Source organism: Manacus candei, unplaced genomic scaffold (assembly GCF_025592945.1).
Source record: "Manacus candei isolate 608988 ecotype Guabito, Panama unplaced genomic scaffold, ASM2559294v1 h1tg000028l, whole genome shotgun sequence".
NCBI classification, from domain to species: Eukaryota; Metazoa; Chordata; class Aves; order Passeriformes; family Pipridae; genus Manacus; species Manacus candei.
In genome coordinates, this window is record NW_026138076.1 from 7389465 (window position 1) to 7411381 (window position 21917).

A 21917-nucleotide genomic window follows, 5' to 3' on the forward strand; every position below is an offset into this window, starting at 1 on the left:
ACAGGGCTGCTTTAATAAACTGCCAGTGCAGGAGACCCTTCTGCTTCGCGGCGTCAGGCTGGCGGGGAGGCAGGGGCACGTTTGGGTGTGCGGGACGGAATATTCCCGCACTCCAGCTCAGCCGGTCTCGCGCCGAGGCCAGGCACGGGGCCTGCCGAGAGGAAGAAGCCCCCAGAACGCTAAGGCTGACCTGGCTGCAGCCCCAATCCCTCCGCGCCCAGCCCCATCCGACCGGCAGGTAAGGAGCGGGGCCGGCCCAGCCGCGGGGCCCGGGAGGACAGCGAGGTGCGGGGCGATGTTGCGGGAGCGGAGGGCGCGGGAGGCGACAGGGACCGCGGCAGGTGAACGCAGGCGCGGCCCCGCGGGGGCGCGACTGGGGGGGCCGGGTGTGTGCGTGTTGGGGGGGAGCTGCCCCCCAGCCCCCGGACGCGGCGCAGGAGGCCCCGCACCGCACCCGGGGCCGCCCCCTGCTCGCCCCGTCGGGGCGGGCGGGCAGCGGGGCGGCGGCGGCGGGGAGATGGCGGGGCGGCGGCGGCGGCGGGCGCTGGCGCTGCTGCTGCTGCGCTGCCTCCTGCTGGGGCTGCTGGGCGGCGGCGGCGGGGGCCAGCCCGGCGGCGGCGAGTACTGCCACGGATGGGTAGACGGGCAGGGCGGCTACCATGAGGGCTTCCAGTGCCCCGAGGGCTTCGACACGGCGGCCGCCACCATCTGCTGCGGCTCCTGCGCGCTGCGCTATTGCTGCGCCGCCGCCGAGGCTCGCCTGGAGCAGGGCGGCTGCACCAACGACCGGGAGCCCCCGGACCCGGGAGTCACCGCCCGTGAGTGCCCGGCCGCGCGTCCCGAGGCGGGCGGGAGCCGGTCCCCACGGAGCATCCCCCGGCCCGAGCCTGGCTCCGGGGCTCCCTGCCCCGTCCCATCGGGTGGGCAGGAGGCGGGCGCGGCTCCAGGTGCCCACGGGGCGGCGGCGCCGGGAGCGCGGCCGCGGAGCGGCCCCTGCGCCGGGAAACAGAGCGGGCACCCGGGGTGCGAGAGGGGAGGGTCAGCTCCGCGGTCCGAGGGCACCGGCTGCTGGAGGCATCTCGACTGAAAGGCACACTTATATTTTTATGTTCGCATCGGCAAACTTTGCTGTGCCTGTTTAACTTTGTTGCTCCCGGAGGTGAGAGTGGTGCTCTGCGGGCACAGCCCCACAGTGCGAGGGACCGTCAGTTTCCCAAACAAAAGGAATCCGGCAGCGCACACGGAGACTGGTTTCCCAAGTCAGACGTTCTGCGCTTATCTTCCACCTTTCGAATGGAAGTGATTTAACAGCATCTGCAGCATTTGAGCTTCGCCTGCAGATTCAAGGTGTTATATTAGACAGTCCCGACGGTCTGGGGAATGAGGGAGGAGGACAGGAGTGAGATTCTTGAGCAATGCCCAAGAACCATCAAGCAGAGCATGGTATAAACAGCTTTTACCTTTGGTAACTAGTAAAACTGTCAAAAGAAAGAAATTTTTATTTCCCTGGAACCTACAAGGTTTAAACTTTAATTTTGTTTCGGTGATAATGGTCGAAAGTTCTGTCTTCTGAGCAGCTCAGTGCGTTAGTGGGACTGAAATGGGCGGCTTTGTAAACGCTGTGGAGTTTATATTTCTATACAGCAGACCTATTATTTCAGTAGACTAATTTGCACGGCTTTTCTTCTTCTTTCTTCTCCCAGAACCAATCTACGTTCCATTCCTCATTGTTGGATCAATATTTATTGCCTTCATTATTGTGGGCTCGCTGGTAGCTGTTTATTGTTGCACATGTTTGAGACCTAAACAACCATCACAACCAATACGATTTTCTCTGCGGAGCTATCAGACCGAGGCTCTTCCCATGATCCTGGCCTCCACAAGCTTCAGGACACCATCCAGGCAATCCAGTACCGCGACAAGTTCCAGTTCAACTGGCAGCTCAGTTCGGAGGTTCTCCTTCCCCCGGGCAGAGCCAGGGTGCCTTGTGGCATCACCACCTCCACCGTACACATCTGGCTGCTTCCAGACAGCCCACACAGTCCACCTGACCCAGCCAACCGGATTTCTGGTGTCACCACCGTACTTTGGGTATCCTCTCCAGCCTGAGCCTGCCCTGGCTGGGAAGAGCTGCTCTGATTTTACTCAGAGCTGAAAAGAGTTGTGAAGAAGTAACACAGCCTTCAGAAGCAGAGGGACTGCTGCCGGTGGGTGTCACACTGATGTGCTGTGTGGCTGTAGAAGTCAGAACTGTTCCCGTGGGTGAGTTGCCCTTGAAAAGTGCAGGGTCTCGCTTGGGATTGCATTTTCCAAACTTGGATCACACTTACAAATGAGCTGTAAAACATCCCAAACTGTTGCTCTAAAAATGGACTGCTCTGATCGCTCAGCCTAATTTGTGCAGAATGTGTTTAGAGACAAGTACCTTTTGGGATAAAGGTACTCATTTCACAGTGTAATAAATAACATTTTACTAGGGTAAAATGCAGTTAACTTAGTTAACAAACAGTGGCTGCATTCCACTGATAATAATCAGACTAGTTCTATAAAGCAGCAATAAGCCTGAGAAGAGAGAAGTAATACTTACTAAAGAGGATACCTGAAACAGCTGACTGCTTACTACTTCCATGAGCAATGAAAAGGAAGAATTTTATTAGATATCAAAATGCACAGATTTTTAAAAAATACACATACCTGAACTTACACTGCATATTTGTAATAGTACACTTTAACTATGATAGATGAAACTAGTACTAATTAGGCTAGTTGAAAATAAGCCATTCTCAAGTAGCCAAATTACCTATAAGGGAAGCAGAATGTATTCAGCAATATCACCAATAACTTCTAAGAATTGTGTTCTACATAAGGCATTTTTCAGAAGGAAGTATTTATTGTCAGCTTTTTGCTCAGCAAGGTGTAAGTTGGACTGATCATGAAGTTCTTTTTGTAAAATTAGCCATGTATAAAATGTAAAGACAAGCTTGTAATTTAAAATGTATTTACAGCATTGACAACACTAATTATTCAGTAGTCACACACACAAAACAAATTACCAATAAACTGTGTGGTTGAAATGTTGTGTCATCTGTATGACTCTGTACTGGTAGTGTTTGATGACTGATTGGTGTAACTACTCTGTGTTTTTTTCCTGTTAAAATAGCTTATTTTGCTTTTTAAAATGATTTACATCTTCAGCTGCACCTGTTGTGCAGATTTAATATAATATAAAATTCTGATTATATCACAAACTAATAGATTCATTAAAGTCTTTTACATGCAGCTGTGGTGAACACGACACTGATTAGTTGCTATTTTAGACTAAACGTCCTGCAGTAGGAATAAATTTTGTTTGCCCTTCTACATTCCTTCACCCAAGTAAACCAACAAACCAAATGGAAGAAGAAAAAAAAGCATCTAAACCAAACACATGTAGTAAGCAAATGTAAAATACACATGAAAAAATGCAGTCATTAAAGGGCTTCTCTGTATACTTATTTTTGTGAACAAACGAAGTCATTCTGTGGGTCAGAATCTACAGTATCAAAGGCTGAGCTTTCCTATTTTATCAGCCTTAAACTCCCTGTGTATAGAATCTGTTGAAGTACATTATAGCTGACCTATCTTACAAGTATTTTAGAAAAGCTTCATTGGTTCTTCCTCAAGAGTTGAATACTTTTTTTCCCTAACAAATATCTAGTGATCAGTAGTTACGACAAAAATATTTTGAAATAACCCTTTTAATATGTTTTTTATTGCACAATTAACATTACAATCCAACAGACATTACCGCTGGTAATGCAGTTTCTAAGCAGAAAGACAAGTTGTACACAATGATGTTTTAAGTAATAGACTTTAGCTTGAATGCTGTAATTGTTAATTACAACCTAAATCATGATATACAGTCTCGTATATGTTTTACTAAAAATTAGATTTTAAGCACTTGGGAAGTTAATTGAAGGGTAAGTGTTCAGGCTTGCAATTTTATTTTAGAAACAAGCTTCAAGGGCAGGTAAATTTTTGGTCACCTATGATGTTTCATAGGACTCTCCCCACATATTTTGAATGGCTACTAGATATGGGACTGTTCATCAAGTAACTTTTTTGAAAAATCACTGAATATTGCAATAGGTATCATCCCTGTTGTTTGGAAGCATACTGTGAGATCTGCTGACCATTCCTGTATACAGCAGAAACAGTAATCCAATTAAACTGTATTTTTTACAAGTATAATGAAGACTTTATAGTAAGTCTCCAATTAGTAAAAATCTCTATCTAGTAAACCAAGGCAGCACAGACCCCTTCGGGAAGCAGACACTTCATCAATTTTAACTAAGAAGGTGCAATTTATTTACCTTTAAAGAATAATTAAGCCATCAAAGGAACTGACACAGATGGTGAGTGGCTGAAATTCAGTGTTTTCATCAAAGATAGGCTGTACACAGCAAAGATAGTAATGAATTAGGCTCAGTCACTGCCCATTTCCATTTGGTGCTGTACACCGAACAGGCCAGGCTGCTTCACTGCAACAATCTCAGTGGGCTCTGCAGTCAGAGTTTTAATATAGGGACAGTTTTTGATACACTTGCATACAGCTTTAGACTGTAATGATTATTCAGCCCAAGGAGAGGCTGTGAAGTCTGCTATTTAGAGTGAAACTCAGTCTAGAAAGGAAGACACGTCTGAGCCACTTCCGTTCTTCCCCTGATGCTGAATAATGGGTTTGTTCTCATAAAATGCTTGAAAAACTTGACACACAGGAATAATTTCATTGAATCAGACTTAGATAAGCCTGCTAATACTTCAGCGTGCTAACTACTTCACAGATCAGTAGCCAGAGTGCAGTAAGTCCTGCAGATGGTGTTGTAAGGGTGGGAAATATCCTGTGTAATTAAAATAGCTGTACTGGGTTACCTGTGATGCAGGTGAGGTGGGGATTATGCACCATCTGCAAATGGATAGACAAAAAAGAATCTGTAAATTAAAAAGAATCTATTATTGTTCATGTAGGTACAGTACAGTAGCTAAAGGGACAGAAAAGCAGGTGGCCAGAATACAGGCCTATGGATGGAAATGCTTGTTGCCTGTGCCTGTAGTTTCCAACCCAGATGGATTGATTCAGTGTGTGGGCAAGAATGCTGAATTGCCTTCCTAATGAAAAGGACCTATTGGCAACAGATACTCCTACAATTTATAGGAAACAGGAAATTTTCCTAAAACTTGCAGACAGAACAAAAATGACATTCTGGTAAGAGTTTTAATGACTAATGAAACAGTTTGAAGGGCTGGATGTAAGCTTGAACCAAAAGCAATTGCTTGCTATCAGAAGTAACATTTACAGGCAGTACTTACTTTACTGCCACATTAACAAAGTAGATTTAACTATTTCTTTTGTAATTCTGGAGTTAGTTCATACACCTTTTACTAGGGTGATGTCAATCTAAAATCAAAATGAAAGAATATTCACACAATAAATAACTGTCATTCATACATGATGCAATAAATGCTTTGCTTGCCATTACTGGTAATGACTTAGATGAAACTCAAGTCTTCTGTGGGTTACAAATAATAGTGACATGCCATTTGTTTTGTGTTTCTACACTTTGGTATTTTTAAGCAGGTATCTCCAAAATGTAACAAGACTTTCCAGTGCTAGGATAAACATTACAAGTACTTGCAAGAATGTCTGAAGGATTTTTGAAACTAGGTAAGCAGTATAGCATATGGCTATGTAAACTCATGGATTATTTGTTGTACTAATCCCACTTGAATTTAAAAAAACAAAGTGACAATTTCAAAATTATTTTGCCATTACTGTTCAGTTACAGCTTGACAGCAACACCAAGGAGATGAAGTCTGTTTTCAGTGCTGCTTTGCTGCCTATTGTGATGTGCTGTGTGGACTTGAACTACTCTGAACGGTGTTGTCTGCTTTTGAGGTGGCCACAATACCCATGTAAACAGGTTTTGACTCACAGTTACATTGAGGCTATAATTCCATGCTATCCTGTTTTCATTAGTGAAGGCACAAGAAATGCCTTTCTGTTCTTTTTATTCTTTCCATCTATGACTTGTGCAAATTCAGGGGGCTGTAGTGTATATCAGGTCAGTGGAATGATTTTAGTTTAAAAATAATGTTTGCCATAAGAAAGGAGGAAAAGGATTTGAAAGGGAGCCTGGATCATTACACCTGAAAAATTTCCATGTCCCCATGACTGCGAGTGTATTAGAGGTGGTGCCATACCACGAGCTAGAATGTCCTTAAACCAGCTTTGCCACTAAAAGACTGGGTCTCGTGAAACCAGCAACATCTAAGATCTGTTATCAAACCTGCTTGGACAGAATACAAAATAAATTCATTGTCTAGTGCATATATAAAGAATCAGTTGCCTACCTACAACCAAAACTTAGTTTAGGTTTGGATAGATTGATATTTATTCAGTGGCAGGCACTGTTACAGGAACAAAATACCCACTATTATCATAGCCAAAGGATAGAGTATTTATCACTGTCATCTGAAAAGGGAGGTGACGTTTCCTTATTCCCACTCTTACCATTCTGGTACTGCATACTTCTCTTTCAAAATATGGTATTACCACCGGAGTATATTAGGGTTCAGCTGGAAGTCACTAAATTGCAGATACCAGTGCTCCTTGTTTGTTTGGTTTTTTTTAAAACCTTTTCTGGACTTCACATGACAACTGAAAAAGACATCTCAAAATAAATGTTTAAAAAAACCCCAACACAAAAAACCTTAAAACAATTTTCTACTTTTCAGTTTACCTTAATAAATATAAGAACTCTTTGGTATTTGTGTAATACTATTTCTGGTATGTTCCATTTTATACAATTCAAACCCACAAGTGACAAGATACATTTTCTTCTGAAAGTAATCACTAGCATTTCCAACCAATCATGTCAACAAAGCTTCTTAATTTAATGGCAAAGTTTATTCGTTTTTTAACAATTAAAAGACAAAACATTTAAAATTTGCAGTTCAAAACATGCACATTCACCAAATGCCAAATGACATTTAACACTGCATAGAACTGAATGTGTTACTAAAAGAACTATTTAAAAAACAGTGCATTTAACATCCACTTAAAACTAAACCTGAGAAACTACCATAAACACCGAGTCAAAAAATCTTCATTCATGCAGCTTCATAATTTCCATGACAGTTTCAGCAGTAATGGCCTAGTGGAGCTGTAAAACCTCACTTTACCTTGAATGCAAATTCTGCTGTTTCAGACTGACCGCTTCTGCAGTGGTTCATACATATCAAACACTGAAAATTGTAACAAAAATTACACTGAAGTAGAAAAACAATATCGATGCATTTATGGCTTCTATTCTACATTAAAGAAACACCATAAAATATGATTTAAAAAAAAGTCTTGTTCTGGTCACAGCTTTGCAATTACAAATCACACTCCACATAGATACACTTTTATTTCAGTATCAGCCCTCCAAAGTACCTAACTTTGCACATCATTGCTCAGATGAGTAGTGCTTATACTGACAGGCAGTCCAGTTGAAGCCTATGTGAGTAACACTTTGCATAAGCAGGAACCAGGTTTGGAATGCTAAAATATTCCTTTGTTTAATAAAGATCTCTTGGTTAACAGCGAGGAAACTGGGGAAGTGAGGGCGGGGGGAGGAAGGAGAAAGTCATTTGTTGAGTTTTGTTACGAGTGAAAACATCCAGTACCAAGGAAGCTGAACTGACAAACTCATTTGCTTAAATAGCGCTAGCTTCTTGATATATTATGAGCAGACTTTTAACGAAGGCATTAAAAACCAGGAATCAACAACCACCATGCATTGCCTCAGAACACATTTAGATATAGTGCCTCATGCAGACAGAATGATAAATTCATCAGAACTACAAGTGCTTTTACACAACATAGAAGAAAAAAAGGGAAAAAACTTCTCTCCTTAAATTTATCACATATGCCAAATTACTCATAATTCAAGATGGGTTCAAATGTCATGACAGAAGTCTTAAGACGCTTAATGCTCATCTTTGTAACATGGTGAATTTTATGGATGCATGTGGACGTATAGGAATCTTCAGCTATCTCTTAGTGTTGCAAAATATTTTATTTATCATTTTATACAAATAGAATGATGAATAAGTATAAATCTGTTGAAACTGCTTTGCAAAAATATGTGTAAAATTAAGAAATGGCAAGAAAAAATTCCAAATACAAATTATCAATAAGTTTGTCAAAATCTGTTTCCAGTTACTTCTCTTTTGAATAATTATATATATATATATGTATATATTTAAAAATACTCAAGCAACAGTATTTATATAAGATACCCGATTTTTAAGTGGCACTGGTTCAATTTTTAGATGGAAATTTTTAATACTAACTTGCAGTGCACATGAAACAGATGGAAGTGTCCATGTGAATTCTATATTTAATGCACATTCGGATTTTCAAACAATAATAACAAAGGCATTGTTTGGAGCATTTTTGCCTAAATTGTTTTTTTTCTTTAAACAAACGTCAGCATAATCCTCCTATTTTAACAAAGGCAAGATGTACTAATAGGATGGTAATAGATTATATTACTGTCTATTTAACATGAAAATAAGGTGCATTTTGTATACTTGACCTGATTTAAAAATGGGCACACATAGCTAAGATAATCTTATATTTTAAAATGGAATTGTATGAGCAATCAAAGCCCACAATTTTTGCCACATCTGGTTTTTTTGCTATTTTTAAAAAGTGGTATCTTTCAACCACTAATTATCATAAAAAATATAGAGACAGGAGAAAAACCTCATCAGAAGCAATAAAAACGAAAAATGCACATTATGAAATACTACTTTAAATTCTGCAAAGGTATAAGGATGACATGCTGTGATAAGGCTATCTTAAAAACCTTAAATGACATTTTAAATTTAGGATATTAGAGCTGTTTCAGTCACTTTCTTCCTTTTTAAGATAGTTAGCTGGAAATATATTGTGTGTTATTTTCCTCAAACTGTATTACAATAGTAAGACAGAATTTTATTTAATAGGATAAATAAGATTATGTAAATATCTCATTGTAAATATTTTACAAAGTATTTTAGTTGTCATGTCCTTTTCTGAAAAATCAGCAAGTAAGCCATTTAGAACAGAAAAAAAATTACTCATAAAGAGAGTATGTATGGATTGAGTCATTTTATATGAGTTAAGTACATTGAAAGATTATAAAGGAGCGTCATGGTTAATTTCAGAAATGTTTTTAAGTTGGTCATTGTCCCTTGGATGATAGAAAACAGGGAACCCCATTTTAGGAAAGGGGCATGCCCCCAAATTTTTTCTTGCCTTAGGTCAAGTGATTTGGCCCTCCCATATTGATCCATCTATTTATCTATGCCTGAAATGGCTTTTCTGAAGGCAGCTCTTGTCTGCATGACTGACTGGCAGTACTGTTTCTAGTGGGATACGTTCCCTTTGTCCCTGTGTCTTCTGTTTTCTGTGTAAAGATCACTCCGGGAAAGTGAGAGGAAGACATTGCATAACATGCATATGAAATGCAGACTGCCTTCCCATTGATACACCTTCCTAAATATGTACTTTCCAACAGTGACTTTTGTTGGGCTTTCCATGTGTATTTTTATGTTTCTCTTAGAATAGAGCATAAGAAACTTGGAGAGTGCAATAAATGATATGTTAGGTGTTTAGCTAGATGAAAGGCAAGGAGGTAAAGTCACCTTTAGTAAGTGTATGAAGGAATGAAAGAGGGCAGAGAAAAGACAGGACTGGATGACTTGTTATTTCTAACTTGAAAGTGGACAATTTGGAGAGCAAAGAGGAAATTTTTACTTTAATAGATCACTGGGGATATAGTTGTTCTGCTTTTCCATCTAATTGATCTCCATTGAAAGAAAAAAATACATAATTCCTATGTAATGCACAGAAATATAATTAAAAATAAAACCAACTGCTACTATAGAAAATTTTATTTTAAATGTAATTATGATGGCTTTTAAACCCAGAATTAAACATGGACTAAAAAGTTGCAAGAATTAAGTAAATTTTGAAGTTCCAGTAGCTTTTCTTAGTTTGAAACCTGATGGTTGCTGAGTGTTAAGCTGAGAAATACCAATGTATCATAATGTTCTCATCCCTCTTTTTTTCTTCTTATACCAGGTGTATATCTTTTTCTGCAGTCACTTCGTCTCTATTTTTAATTACAGGCGAGAGTATATAGGTATTCTGCATGACTAATAAGTTGTAAAGAGACTGCTGCAATGTATTTCACACCTTCATAAGAAGTGATTTTAGTGCAAATAAATCAGTACATACCAAAGACTAGCGAAGGGCATGCTTTGCTCTGTATTTCAATGTATGCATTTAAAATAATCTTAGTATAAAAATGTTGAAAATTTGATTAATTTTAAAAAATAAGTTAAAACAAACTTTCTTTTGAACCTGCAGTATAAGCAGATACAACTAAGCATCACAAAAATAATTGTTTGCTAAAGAGAAGTAAGGCAGACCAATTCTTAAAAATTGAACAAAATAATATGCGTACAAGTTGGCAGCCATATTCAACATAAGCAATATTAATGAAAATAAGGGGAAAGCTTGTATAAGGCCAAAGGTGCAAAGATTTGCAGTTTTGAAAACAAATGCCATAAAGGCCATTCAAATTAGACTCACTGTACTTTCTCCTCAAGTGTGGAGACTCAAGCATGCAGTTCTGAGATCAGGACTGGAAATAATTTCCTTTCAAATTATTTCTAACAACAGAAAACATTTATGGAATTTCTTTGGCAAATGTTTTTAGGTTAGTTTGACACAAACATCTAGGAATATCTCAAAATCTTTCTTAAAGAAGGTGAATTAACACCATTAAGATACTTTTTTTCCAGCACTTGATGAAATCAAAGGCTTATTATCAACTGTATTTAAATATATTAACACTTAAAAACCTTCACAGATGCTAACTGATCTGTCAATGTAAGGTATGTTTAGCAATCTGACCTTTGCCTTTCTAGTATATGACCAGTATTGATTCAACTTCATTGTAAAATAAGCAAGCTGGCAAGATACAAGGTAAATTCCAATCTGTTTACAAAGACTAAGCAAGTACTTGTTAAAAAAGTTAGAGATGGTGTTTTACAGTATAGTTGCACAGTGCTTATGTCTACTGAATACACAAATCCAAACTTTATGGAACAAGACCATCATAGATCTTTCAATCTCTGATAACTGGGCCATGGTCACAGCTCCCAGCAAAGATCTAGTAGCCTGTCTCACAAAACTAAGTACTAAGGCCTAAATCTTGAGCTGTGTTCCTTCACCATTCTTCAGGCCTTTGCTTTGTGGTATCATAAGCTCTTATTACTTCAGACTGGGAAACTATTCCATTTTCATCTTGAGAGAAGGCATAGCCATCTGCAGATATAAAGGAAAATAGAAACCAATTAAGGTTTTTTCTTAAAGCTTTAATAAAAACAACAAAGGTCAACCTCTTTTCAGCAATTAGTAAAAACCCATGCCATTTCTTAAACAATTTTTCACTTATAAAAATTTTTCACTTAAAAAAAGAACTCTGTGCATGATCTTAGGAATAAAGAGAAACTAACAACAGGCAAAAAACTTGGTCTAATGAGTTTAGGATACTGCATCTTTACTATAAATAAAAGCAGTAAAAGGTAGAACTTTACTTCTGTGTTATTGGATATTAATTTTTGTCAGTGAACACTTACGAAGCAAGTTTTGCTGCAAAGAGTCAGAGCGATACAAGTTCACATGGTTCTTCTTAAAAACGTTCTTCAGTAGCTGTGCTCTTTCAGTTAAGCTAGAAAGAAAGTGGACACGTGAAAAATATTTACTTACTAATTACACTATTCCTTTGAGTCTGTTCAATGGGAATGAATTATTAAGTGAAAATTGTCCATTCTTTTCCTTTTTAAATTGCGCCTGATGAATTATGTAGATGACGATTAAAAGTGTGTGTAAGGACAGATTATTAAGTCCAGATCCCTGGTAATGATTTTACTTGTCACAATACAGTGATATCAAAATATCTGTTTGAAAATATACAAAATATAAAATATCTGTTTGAAACACTGCTGTGCGCTGACAACACAAATAAATGAACACTGTAGACCTTTCAGCATGACTCCTTTAGAAACACACAATGTGAAGGGAAGGCACTGTCTTCCTTGATGTATCATGGCTTGATTAGTGCCAGGCTGAGTTAGTCTTTCTTTTTCTAACACAGAGAGTGCTCCCAGCCTCTACTTACACAGAACCACAAAGGGATGGGAAAAGAAGATGGAGGAAAAGTCACATTCATGGTCATCAGCTGCATGCACAGAAACATATTATTTCCATGAAAAGTGTTCTAGCAGGACATATTCCCTAGGAAACTCTAGAAGGTGTTCTTCTGGAGATCATACCCAAATAACAGACTACTATTACTGCTAAGGTTGACTACCTCAGCCCACCTCCTTCCTTCCCAGCACTACTGAGTTTGTTGTGTTATATGTTTATTGTGCTTTAGTGTGATCCAAGTGACTCTCCATTCCAGCCCAACTGGAAAGCAGGAGTATTAAACATTTTTCAAATCGAGAGTCACGCATCAGCTAAATGCTGCAAACTGTAGTGAACAGAGTAGCAAAGTACTGGGTTTCCTTACTGTCCGTCTTTCTTACATCTAAAGTTCTCTTAAACAGAAACCCACATTACTAAATAAATAACAGGTGGACTAGCCATAGCTCATAAAGCTTTCAAAATCTACGATTTTGATAACATATTAAATATGTGCAAGGGACTATATTAAAAAACCCCTCACACAAACACTTCAACATCTTCCTCTAGATTTGGTATTCAATGTGAATTAGATCATGTGTTTCAGAGAAATACTTATCCATCATTTAAACACTTCAAATGCTGAAAAATCTAGCCTGTCTCCACGTGAACTGGTCTAAAAATCAGTTCAATTAAAAAAAAGAAGTATCTTATGTTTATTCTGAGTATACAGTGATTTGATTTCGTTACAGTTTTACTAGATTACCAAAGCTGTCTCTTGTGTAAGGATGTAGTAAGTAAAACAAATTTCACATACCTTATGTTACCAAGTTTTGATTACTCAAATTACTTTTTAATATTCTTGTCAATTAGCTCAACAGACTTACCTTCCCAGGCTATCAACCAGACTAAGTGGTACAAGGAATGGAACTAGATTGCTTTCCTCATTAGATTGCCATTCAAACCATTAAATTAGAAAGGCTCATTCTTTCTTCAGTGAGTATATACGTATATATGAAGCTGAACCACTGGTTAAGCTGGAGGGACTAATGGTTTAGCTCCCTTTTCTGTTCCTTTCCAGCCTGGTGGTTAAAGCATATACCAGGAGGTGAAAGCTTGGCTTTTCTAAGTTGGAAAAGGAAAACAGATCTACTATTTCCACACCCATAGAGAAATTCTAACTGCAAAATCTACAGGGTAAGGGAACAGGCAGGGGAAACTGCTTCTGCTGCCATGTTTTGAATGAAAAGATGGAATGAGACTTCCTTGTAAAAAAGGAATTAGGTACCAGTACCAGGAAAGTAGTCAGTATCTGCTGACTGAACCAAGAATGGAGAGGCTGAAGTACTGGGACACATCTTACTCTCAGTGTTTTTCAAAGCTAGCTCTCTGGGGATTTTTTTTTCCATTCTCATTGCTCCTATAGGCTGTGTAGGAGCCTTCCTTTTTAGTTCAGAGCTGCTGTTAAAGTGACAACATTAATAAAAAATTAAGGACTGAAATTTAAACCACAAGGATACAGAGAGTGAATACATAAATCAATAACTTCATGTAAGATTGGAGGTCAAAGAGGTGGAAGACTGCAAATACTTAGATACAGTTATCAGCTGTATCTCCTTTGCAATACATCTGTGAAACCCTTCATAATGTGAGTTGAAATCAGCAAATTTCTACAAAATGTTTGTTTTGACAGGTGTTATTTTCTAATAAAAAAAATATTTTATTAAAAACATACCAGGCCTACTGTAGCATTTTTGGTATGATCATTCTCTCCTTGTGTTCCAGAGTGAAATGTTCAGATTGCTTAAATGCTAAGCAGTGAAAATACTACCTTAAGTTTACATGATCATGAAGCATGCATGTCTTAGTTTATGTATAATGAAGTTTCCACTGAACAGATCTGATTGCTGGTACAGAAAATACAAAATAAGTGCGAAATACACTTGGGAAAAGAAAAATGCTTCCAGCTATCCAGGTATTAAATTATGCTCTTTTTCTATACTTGAAATCCTGTGGGCTCTCTATTATGAATCACTCTTGCCATTCAAAAGACTATTTAAATATCTACATGTGAAGCTCAGAAAACATGGTTTCATAATTACCTAATGATAGATCATATTAACTAAATCCCTTATGCTCATTGTGTTTACCTACATGGACAAGCAGAATATTAACTATTTTTGAACATGAAATGTATACCTTTACAGGTAATTAATCACATTTATAGAAAAAACCCCACTACTTTATGTATACCTGACCAATCACTTATCAGGTCTAAAAATAATTTCTAAGTGATCTGAATTAAAAACAATGATTCTATGATGCAGCATTTGCAGTATATATCTCTAAAGACATTTCCACAATTTTGAACTGCTATTCATGTTAGTGTTAGTCCATGTAGCATTCAACACAATAGAAATATTTTTGTAGTATTAATACTGTTGTTTCTGCTTAAGCATTATATATAAGTTATCAGAAAAAAACCTTTTTGAACAATGGTTTATATACAAAAAAGTATCTTTTTACCTTAGTCATTTCAATTTTAAGTACAAATGGCTTAGTAGCATTTCATTACAATGGCTCCAGTGATAGAAATTCCACTCGTTGTGGTACAAATTTGTTCATCCACTGAAGTTGCTCTATTACTTATGCTACCAAGGCACCCTCAAGTCAACAGTATGCCAAATTGAAAGTTTACTTTCTGTTGGAAAAGTGGTTGTGCAAAATTCGCACCTTCTTGCTCAAGATAATATTCTTACTTAACTGACAAATATATGGGATAAACCAAATTTTAAAATCTTGTCTACAGAAGAACTGAATTAAGTATTTTTGGACAGTTTTGGGGAAAAATCTCACTAAACATCCTTACACTGAAACGGCAAGATATGATAGCAATGCTCTTCCTAAACCATTGATGATTGTGTTTTAAATACCTTTTCAAATCATCACTGTAAAAACACAAGGGATGTCAGATTTTGAGACTGTATTATCATGTCCTAGTTTTAGAGCACATGCTAAAATACAATAAAAATATTTGAAGAACAATATCTTAAATTATTTCAATGTAAATGTCAATTTTTATCCTAATTTTCAGAAAACAACTGGAAGTGGAAATTTACAATTTAAATAAAAAATTCCAATCCTAAGATTCTTTGATAGGAAGACACCAAAACTTAAAGCCTTACAATCTTAGCTGTATTTAAATGCATGCAGTATGAGGTCAACATAGTTCTAAAACATGTGCAGCAAATATATTCTAGCTGAAAAAACAGCAAAAAAATTAACAATAATATAATTGATAGAATTGTATAATTGTTTGTGTTGAAAGGGACCTTGAAGATCATCTAGTTCCAAATCCCCTTCCACTAGACCTTCCACTAGGTTGCTCAGAGCCCCATCTGTCTTGGTCTTGGACACTTTGGGGATGGAATTGGTGCAACTTCTATGAGCAACCTGTTCCAGTGCCTGATCACCCTCACAGTAAAGAATTTCTTCCTAATATCTAATATAAACCTACTCTCTTTCACTATAAAGCCATTCTCCCTTGTCCTATCACTACATGCCCTTATAAAATGTCCCTCTCTGGCTTTCTTATAGGCCCCCTTCTAAGTATAACATTCAGATACTGACTGATTACAGCAACTAGCCAACAGAAAAATCCTGACCTGTTATCTATGGAAGCTAAGCCTCTTATTTTGTGTTGTAGAATTTTTAAGATGGGAATAGTCAGAGTGGAAAAGTTTCCGAGTTATCTTTCCCACTATTTCCAGTTACCTCCTAATCAAGCAGTGATCTTCTTAGGTTATTTTGGCATTTTATGAGAACAAATCCCTTCTTCTGCTACAACAGAAAAAGGTTGCACAGAGATATGCACACAGGAAAAATATCTGGTCCTGAAGAATACATAGTAAGTTTTAAAAAAAACGACTATTTGTTCTTGCATGAAAAGCACGACAGCTTGAATAAAAAAGTTGCATGTACATATTTAAAACAGATGTAGAGAACATTCCTTACCAGTTTAACTGCTTACTATGTGCTAGTAACTCGTTCATCTAGGCTTCTATAATTTAGGAAACTCAAAAATGGTTACAAAAGTTCAATCAAATTTTTGAACATGCAAGCAAGTCACTTCATCAAACCATTTCTTTAACAAAGAATCGTTTCTCCATAAAAAGTGAAGTTTTGACTCTATTACCTGAATGTAGATATAATTTTTAAAAATGGAGGGAATAAACCCTTAAGAAATATTAAGTTGTGTAGCATCTGCTGATTTGCACCAATGTTGATGTTTGTATCCTTCAAAAGTACAGGTCTAAAAATAACTTTGTGGAGAATGAATAGATCTAAGAAAGACATTCTGGAAGGTAACTAAAAAACCCTCATGGAGCCCTCATACCTACTTAATTGTGAGATAAAAACCTGATTATAAAACCAGTGGTGAAAACACCAAGTTCATTTTACCTATATAAGAAGGGATTTGGAAGACATGCTATACATAGGATGAAGGAAAAGCATACTGCCAAGACAACTGCAGTTAAAGTAGCTTAATTTGGGAATGCAGGTATGGAATACTAAAAAGGTACATTACCTTACTTTTTTCTACATCCACAACATGTTCCCGTTTGATCACTATCTAGTACTAATGTCTGCTTTCTTTTCTGCAATTCATTCTTTTACAACTTTTGCTCTTTGCAAATGAATATGCAGCATACATTGCTTCTGGCTCAAAGCTCAGCACATTGATATATGACTTGGTTAATCTGGAGGAAAATGAAGAAAAAGTAGGCTCAAAGTAGGAATTGCCATCAACTAGGGGGTTTTGCAGTACTTCCAGTCTGAAGCTGCTGCTACAAAGACAGCATATAGAGCCTGATGGGAGACTGTATGCAGGTATGTCCTCTTATATAACCCACCACACTAGATTAGGTGTTCCACGAGTGGTGGGATAAGCTCCCAGGTCTCTCGGCATCTCCCCTGGAACTCGTATATGTTACCGGGGGAGAAGAACACAACAAGAGGCAAAATATTTCTTGTGAAACACTCACACAAGCTGGACATTCCCCCATTAGAAATGGTGGTTATCACCTTGGTATCTGATGTAATTTGATCTCAACCTGGTAAATCCTAGTAAATTAATTCCCACTGAACTGGAGGAGGGATAAAGTCAGATTGAAGGAGAAAGGGAACTAAAGTATCTTTATAAACAAAAGGTACTTTCTGAAAATTGAACCTAGAATAAAAGAAATGACTGTTGGTGTTTTTTCTGGTAGGAAAAAAGCCTCCTTGGCTAAGCCCTTTGCCATGAAGATACTAAAAGAACAGCAGTCCAAAGGAAAGAAAGAACAGGAAAATCAAGTATCAGCAGTTTTGGCTTTTTTTTAGACTTCACAAAACTCATGAAAATGAAGACAAGGAAAGAAAGCTCTAGTTCAGCCAAATGGCACTAATGAATTGGAAGGGGGGGGAGAGGGGAGTTTTGTCATCTCATACTCCATTCAGCAGCAAGCGCTTGCTACGAGTTCAGCTAGGGTTAAAAAGTCTGGAGTATTTTAGTGAGTGCACACCTTTATGCTGAGTTTGCACACAGAAAATGTCCAGTTGTTCAGTTTTACCTACTCCCTTTTCAAATTACCTGCTTGGTCCATGAAGGAGGATGTAACAAGGGAATTCTTGTGGAGTCTTAAAAATCTTTCTTACCTCATATAGGTTAGTCAAATTAGTTAGCTCTGGACTGGCATAGCATACAAAGCCAGGTTATTATATTCAGTTTCAGAAAACCCTAGACAGATTTGTTGTCTGTCCCTATGTTACCAAGCAGGTTTTATAAAAATTTAATTTTTCTTTTGTGCTTATGCCCAATTTATGACTATATTAGTGAATAATACAGGTTTAAACTCATTTTGTATTAATTACTAACACAGTAAAAAGTGTTAGCACGAAATTAAAATCGTACCTCAAGTTTCTATACCTAATAACTAGAAACTAAACAGTCAGCTACAAAGAAACACATCAGTTAAAGCTTTTGGTAAAAACCTATGAAAAAGCATGAGGCTCAGTAGACCTGAAGCCCCTTTACAGATGCCTTTTGTCCGTATGGATTTTGAAAAATAACCTTTTGTCTTTGATATATGTATAAGGCTTAAAATATTTAGCTGTTTTTTTTTTTAAAGATAACGTTCTACAGATTTTTACAGCACCTTTTGCCATGCACAACTGCCCCAGGATCCTCAGACTTCGCTTCCAACTCCTGAACTTCATCTACCAGTGTCTTGTAAGTAGCTCTCTTTACTCTGTAAGGATATATGTAAGTAAATACTGTCAGATTTACTCTCTTGAAAGCATAACAGACAGTTTTAACATTTACATAAATAGTCAATTATAAATCCATTTTCCCAGACTTAAAACTAAGCTTTACAGGAAGAAATATCAAAAAACAAATCTAAAGAAGGTATTTTATCAGCAGTTCTTGCAAATTAAACACAAAAAATATTTATTAATAAGAAAGTACAATTATAGAAACATTTAAAACAGTAATAACATTTGTAATAAACTTTTTTAAAAACAAAAATGTGAAAAACAATTTTATATAATCATCGGAATTGATCCTAATTTCTTTTTATTATATTAGTAATTAGAACACACATTTAAAGGTCACTACTTTCTTCTGTAAACCTCAGTATTTCTGTACTCACACTTTGTATACTATATCAAGAAGTAAAGCTGTCATAGGTATACACAGAAGTCCCATCCAAAACACTCCAGAGCTGAACATCATCGCTGCCTGAAGCGAAAAATGCACAAAATGTGATGATGTCATGACAAGAACTAGGAAAAAAATCTTAGAAATATCAATTACTTTGTTGAGGCTATCAAAAGCAAATTTAAATGAACTGTTCTAGTCTGTCTAATGTGAAATAAAACTTGAACTCCTTTCTAAAATTCCGAGTCGCAACAGAAATCCAGTAGATAGTAAGCACTATTTCATATTAATAAGCTGGTAGAAAGATACACTGCTTAGCTCTTTGCATGGGGGAATCTACTCCACCACAGTGCTGCTCTATACCACTATGCTGATTATGGGCATTTCCATTAAAATCAGATTTATCAAAAATTCACCCCCCTCAAACTTTGTCAACACATTATGAGCACAATTTCCTATTTGCAAGTGACCCCAACAGGATGTAACTGTTTCTGACCCTTCAAATGGGTACTGGACACTGTTACAATCATTCTGCAATATAAGATGGATTAAAGTTATATCCCACAGAACTCGCTGTACCACACTGCCACAGACTCCTGTTAAACAGATTCCTTAAAAATGAGAAATAAGAAAACAACCCTTTACGTAATTACAAGAGCATGCAACATATCGTTAAATGAAGATCTAACACATTAATACATGGTGAATTATTTGAAAACCATATAATTATTTTTAGTTGTGTATTTTTTTTATACACTGCTTTATATAATACATAGGAATTTCTTTTGTTCATAACTTGGTCTGTAGACATACTAAAAACTAAAACAAACTAAAAAGCCAAACCAAACATCACAACATATACACAGCAAAGGAAAAAAAGGTATTTACGCCTGTAACTCACACTCAAGTGCCTACATAATAATATTATGGATGCAAGGATTGTGATAAATACTTAACGAAGCATACTACTGGAAATTTGTTTTGCAGTCAGTATTAAAAATACCTTTATAATGTAATTAGATTGTACAGAGGTTAAAAGTAACAATGTTGCACAACAATATCCTTTTAAATCCTTTATTTTATTACTTGGAGACTAATTTCTTTCAAAGGTTAAACCTCAGGATGAAACTAAAATATAAAAGCTGAAATTTTACTAGTTTTTATTAGAAGACAAATGTGAGTAGCTTGCAGCAGCTGAAGTCTAATTTCTTAACATGCATATGTGAACATTTTAGAATGATACTTGATAGGTAGATATGTGAAAACAGAAGTGAATTATTTTCAGAAAAAACCCTAATTCTCATATATTTATCTTGTTTTTGTATTCAAATTCCTACTGACACTGATACTTTGGAAAGCATTAAATTGTATTTTAAACCAAAAATTTGGTAAACTTTTCATGGCTATGTCAAAACGGCACAGATATTGCCCTGAGATTCTAGTAATTATTTCTGCCAACAGGTAAGGTGTAAACACTGAGCAGTGGCAGGATCAAAACAAAATAATTCACATTTTCAGTGGAGAAAAAAAAATTTGTATCGGGAAGTGGAGAAAATATACTAGTGGAGAAAATGTATTAGCACAGTCACTTTATAAGCAAAACATGACTTTGACATACTTCATGAAATACTCATTTTCTAAAATAGAAGGTAATAGGAAATGTCTGTCACAAATACACTTTGTCAAGACATTTTATAATTAAGTCGCAATTAGACATCTCCCTTAAAAACAAGAAAAAAAAGCATAAAAATACAACTTGAAGTAATTACAACTCTTCCTTCCTATTATTAATAACGATTTTTAATTTATAAGAACGTAGCAAAGAGCTGTCCTTGCGTTTAGCCACCCGGTATTAAATGTTTGCTGGTGAAACAGCAAAAGTGATAATGTAGGTCTTAGGATGTTAATTCTGACCATTGTAATGCTAACTATGAATGAAGGAACAACTGGCGCCTGCTATTCAGTCCATCCAGCCTTTGGCTTTACAAATGAACAACATGAATTGAGGTAAAAAAAAAAAGTTTTTCTGCGTCATATTTGAAAGCCTGTCAGATTTTTTTCTTTTACAGAGTTAATCCAAACCTAAAAGATTTAAAGCCGACATTCGCATTAAAGACAGAGGGCCTCTTTGTATTTTTTGGACGAAGAGGGGAAAAAATAAAATCCCACAGAGGTATTTCCTTCCTTTCTGTACAAGAAAGCTCTCCCCTCATTCTGTAGAAAACATTTTTGTCTCTAACTTTTCACATCTCTCTACACATAGGCAGGTCATCTGGGAAATGGCAAACCAATCCTTTTCAGACAATGGCACTAACAGGAGCAGCCTGTTCTGGGGACGGACTCTGGCTGCCTCTGTTTGTGGTTTACAAATTGTTCCTAATGTGAGAGATTTCTGGTCTATGCCAAGTCTTCTCCCTTTAGGCCTTGTGAAACCAAACGGAATCTGCCACAAAAGTGGCTCCCAGGGGAATTCAGAAGTAATCCAAAATGAGAGCTGGGAAGCCCAATTTATTGTAGGACTTACAAATCCTGCTGGGGGAATAAATAATTTGTTCTATGTGTAGCTCATACTGAGTATTATGATTTTCTAAAATAAATTAACATTGTTTATTAAGTGCAATATACAGATTTTTATATAAGCTTTTATTTTTTAAAAAAGAAAAAGGGCTGAGAACTACTTCTTTTTGCAGCTTAGTGGCAGATTAGAGATCCTGGCTGCAAAACATTTTTAATGCACTGATGAAGATGTACTATTAGGAAATTACGTGTCAGAATGAACAGAGAACATTCCTTTTTTCTTCATTTTGAAATGATCTGCCAAAACTGCTGGCTCAGATTTTTAAAAGCCTTCTAAAAATAAGGAGAGAAAGATGAAACTGGTAAAATTCTTGCTGCAGAAAAGCTTACCCTTTTCAGTTTATTGATTTCAGGTATCATCTAGGTACATATTTT

General features: G+C 37.2%; 2 protein-coding genes across 8 annotated transcripts in view; one reads left to right on the forward strand and one right to left on the reverse strand.

Moving 5' to 3' along the window:
- The first annotated feature begins 303 nt into the window (after positions 1-303).
- Positions 304-3679, forward strand: SHISA3 (shisa family member 3). The gene is made up of 2 exons (XM_051790105.1): positions 304-818; positions 1704-3679. The coding sequence occupies exons 1-2, from the start codon at positions 518-520 to the stop codon at positions 2153-2155; spliced, it is 753 nt and encodes a 250-aa protein (XP_051646065.1). The 5' UTR covers positions 304-517; the 3' UTR covers positions 2156-3679.
- A 2925-nt stretch (positions 3680-6604) lies between these two features.
- The window catches only part of ATP8A1 (ATPase phospholipid transporting 8A1), a 115665-nt gene continuing 100352 nt past the window's right edge, over positions 6605-21917 (reverse strand). For 5 of the 7 annotated variants that reach the window (XM_051789939.1, XM_051789936.1, XM_051789935.1 and 2 more), the window contains 4 exons: positions 18958-19046; positions 18463-18555; positions 11719-11810; positions 6606-11404 (listed from right to left, as the gene is read on the reverse strand). In XM_051789939.1, coding sequence (XP_051645899.1) covers positions 11307-11404; positions 11719-11810; positions 18463-18555; positions 18958-19046 — 372 coding nt within the window. In that variant the 3' untranslated portion in view covers positions 6606-11306. Of the gene's footprint in view, positions 11405-11718; positions 11811-18462; positions 18556-18957; positions 19047-21917 lie in introns of all 7 variants that reach the window. The other 2 variants (XM_051789938.1, XM_051789937.1) reach the window with 2 other exon arrangements.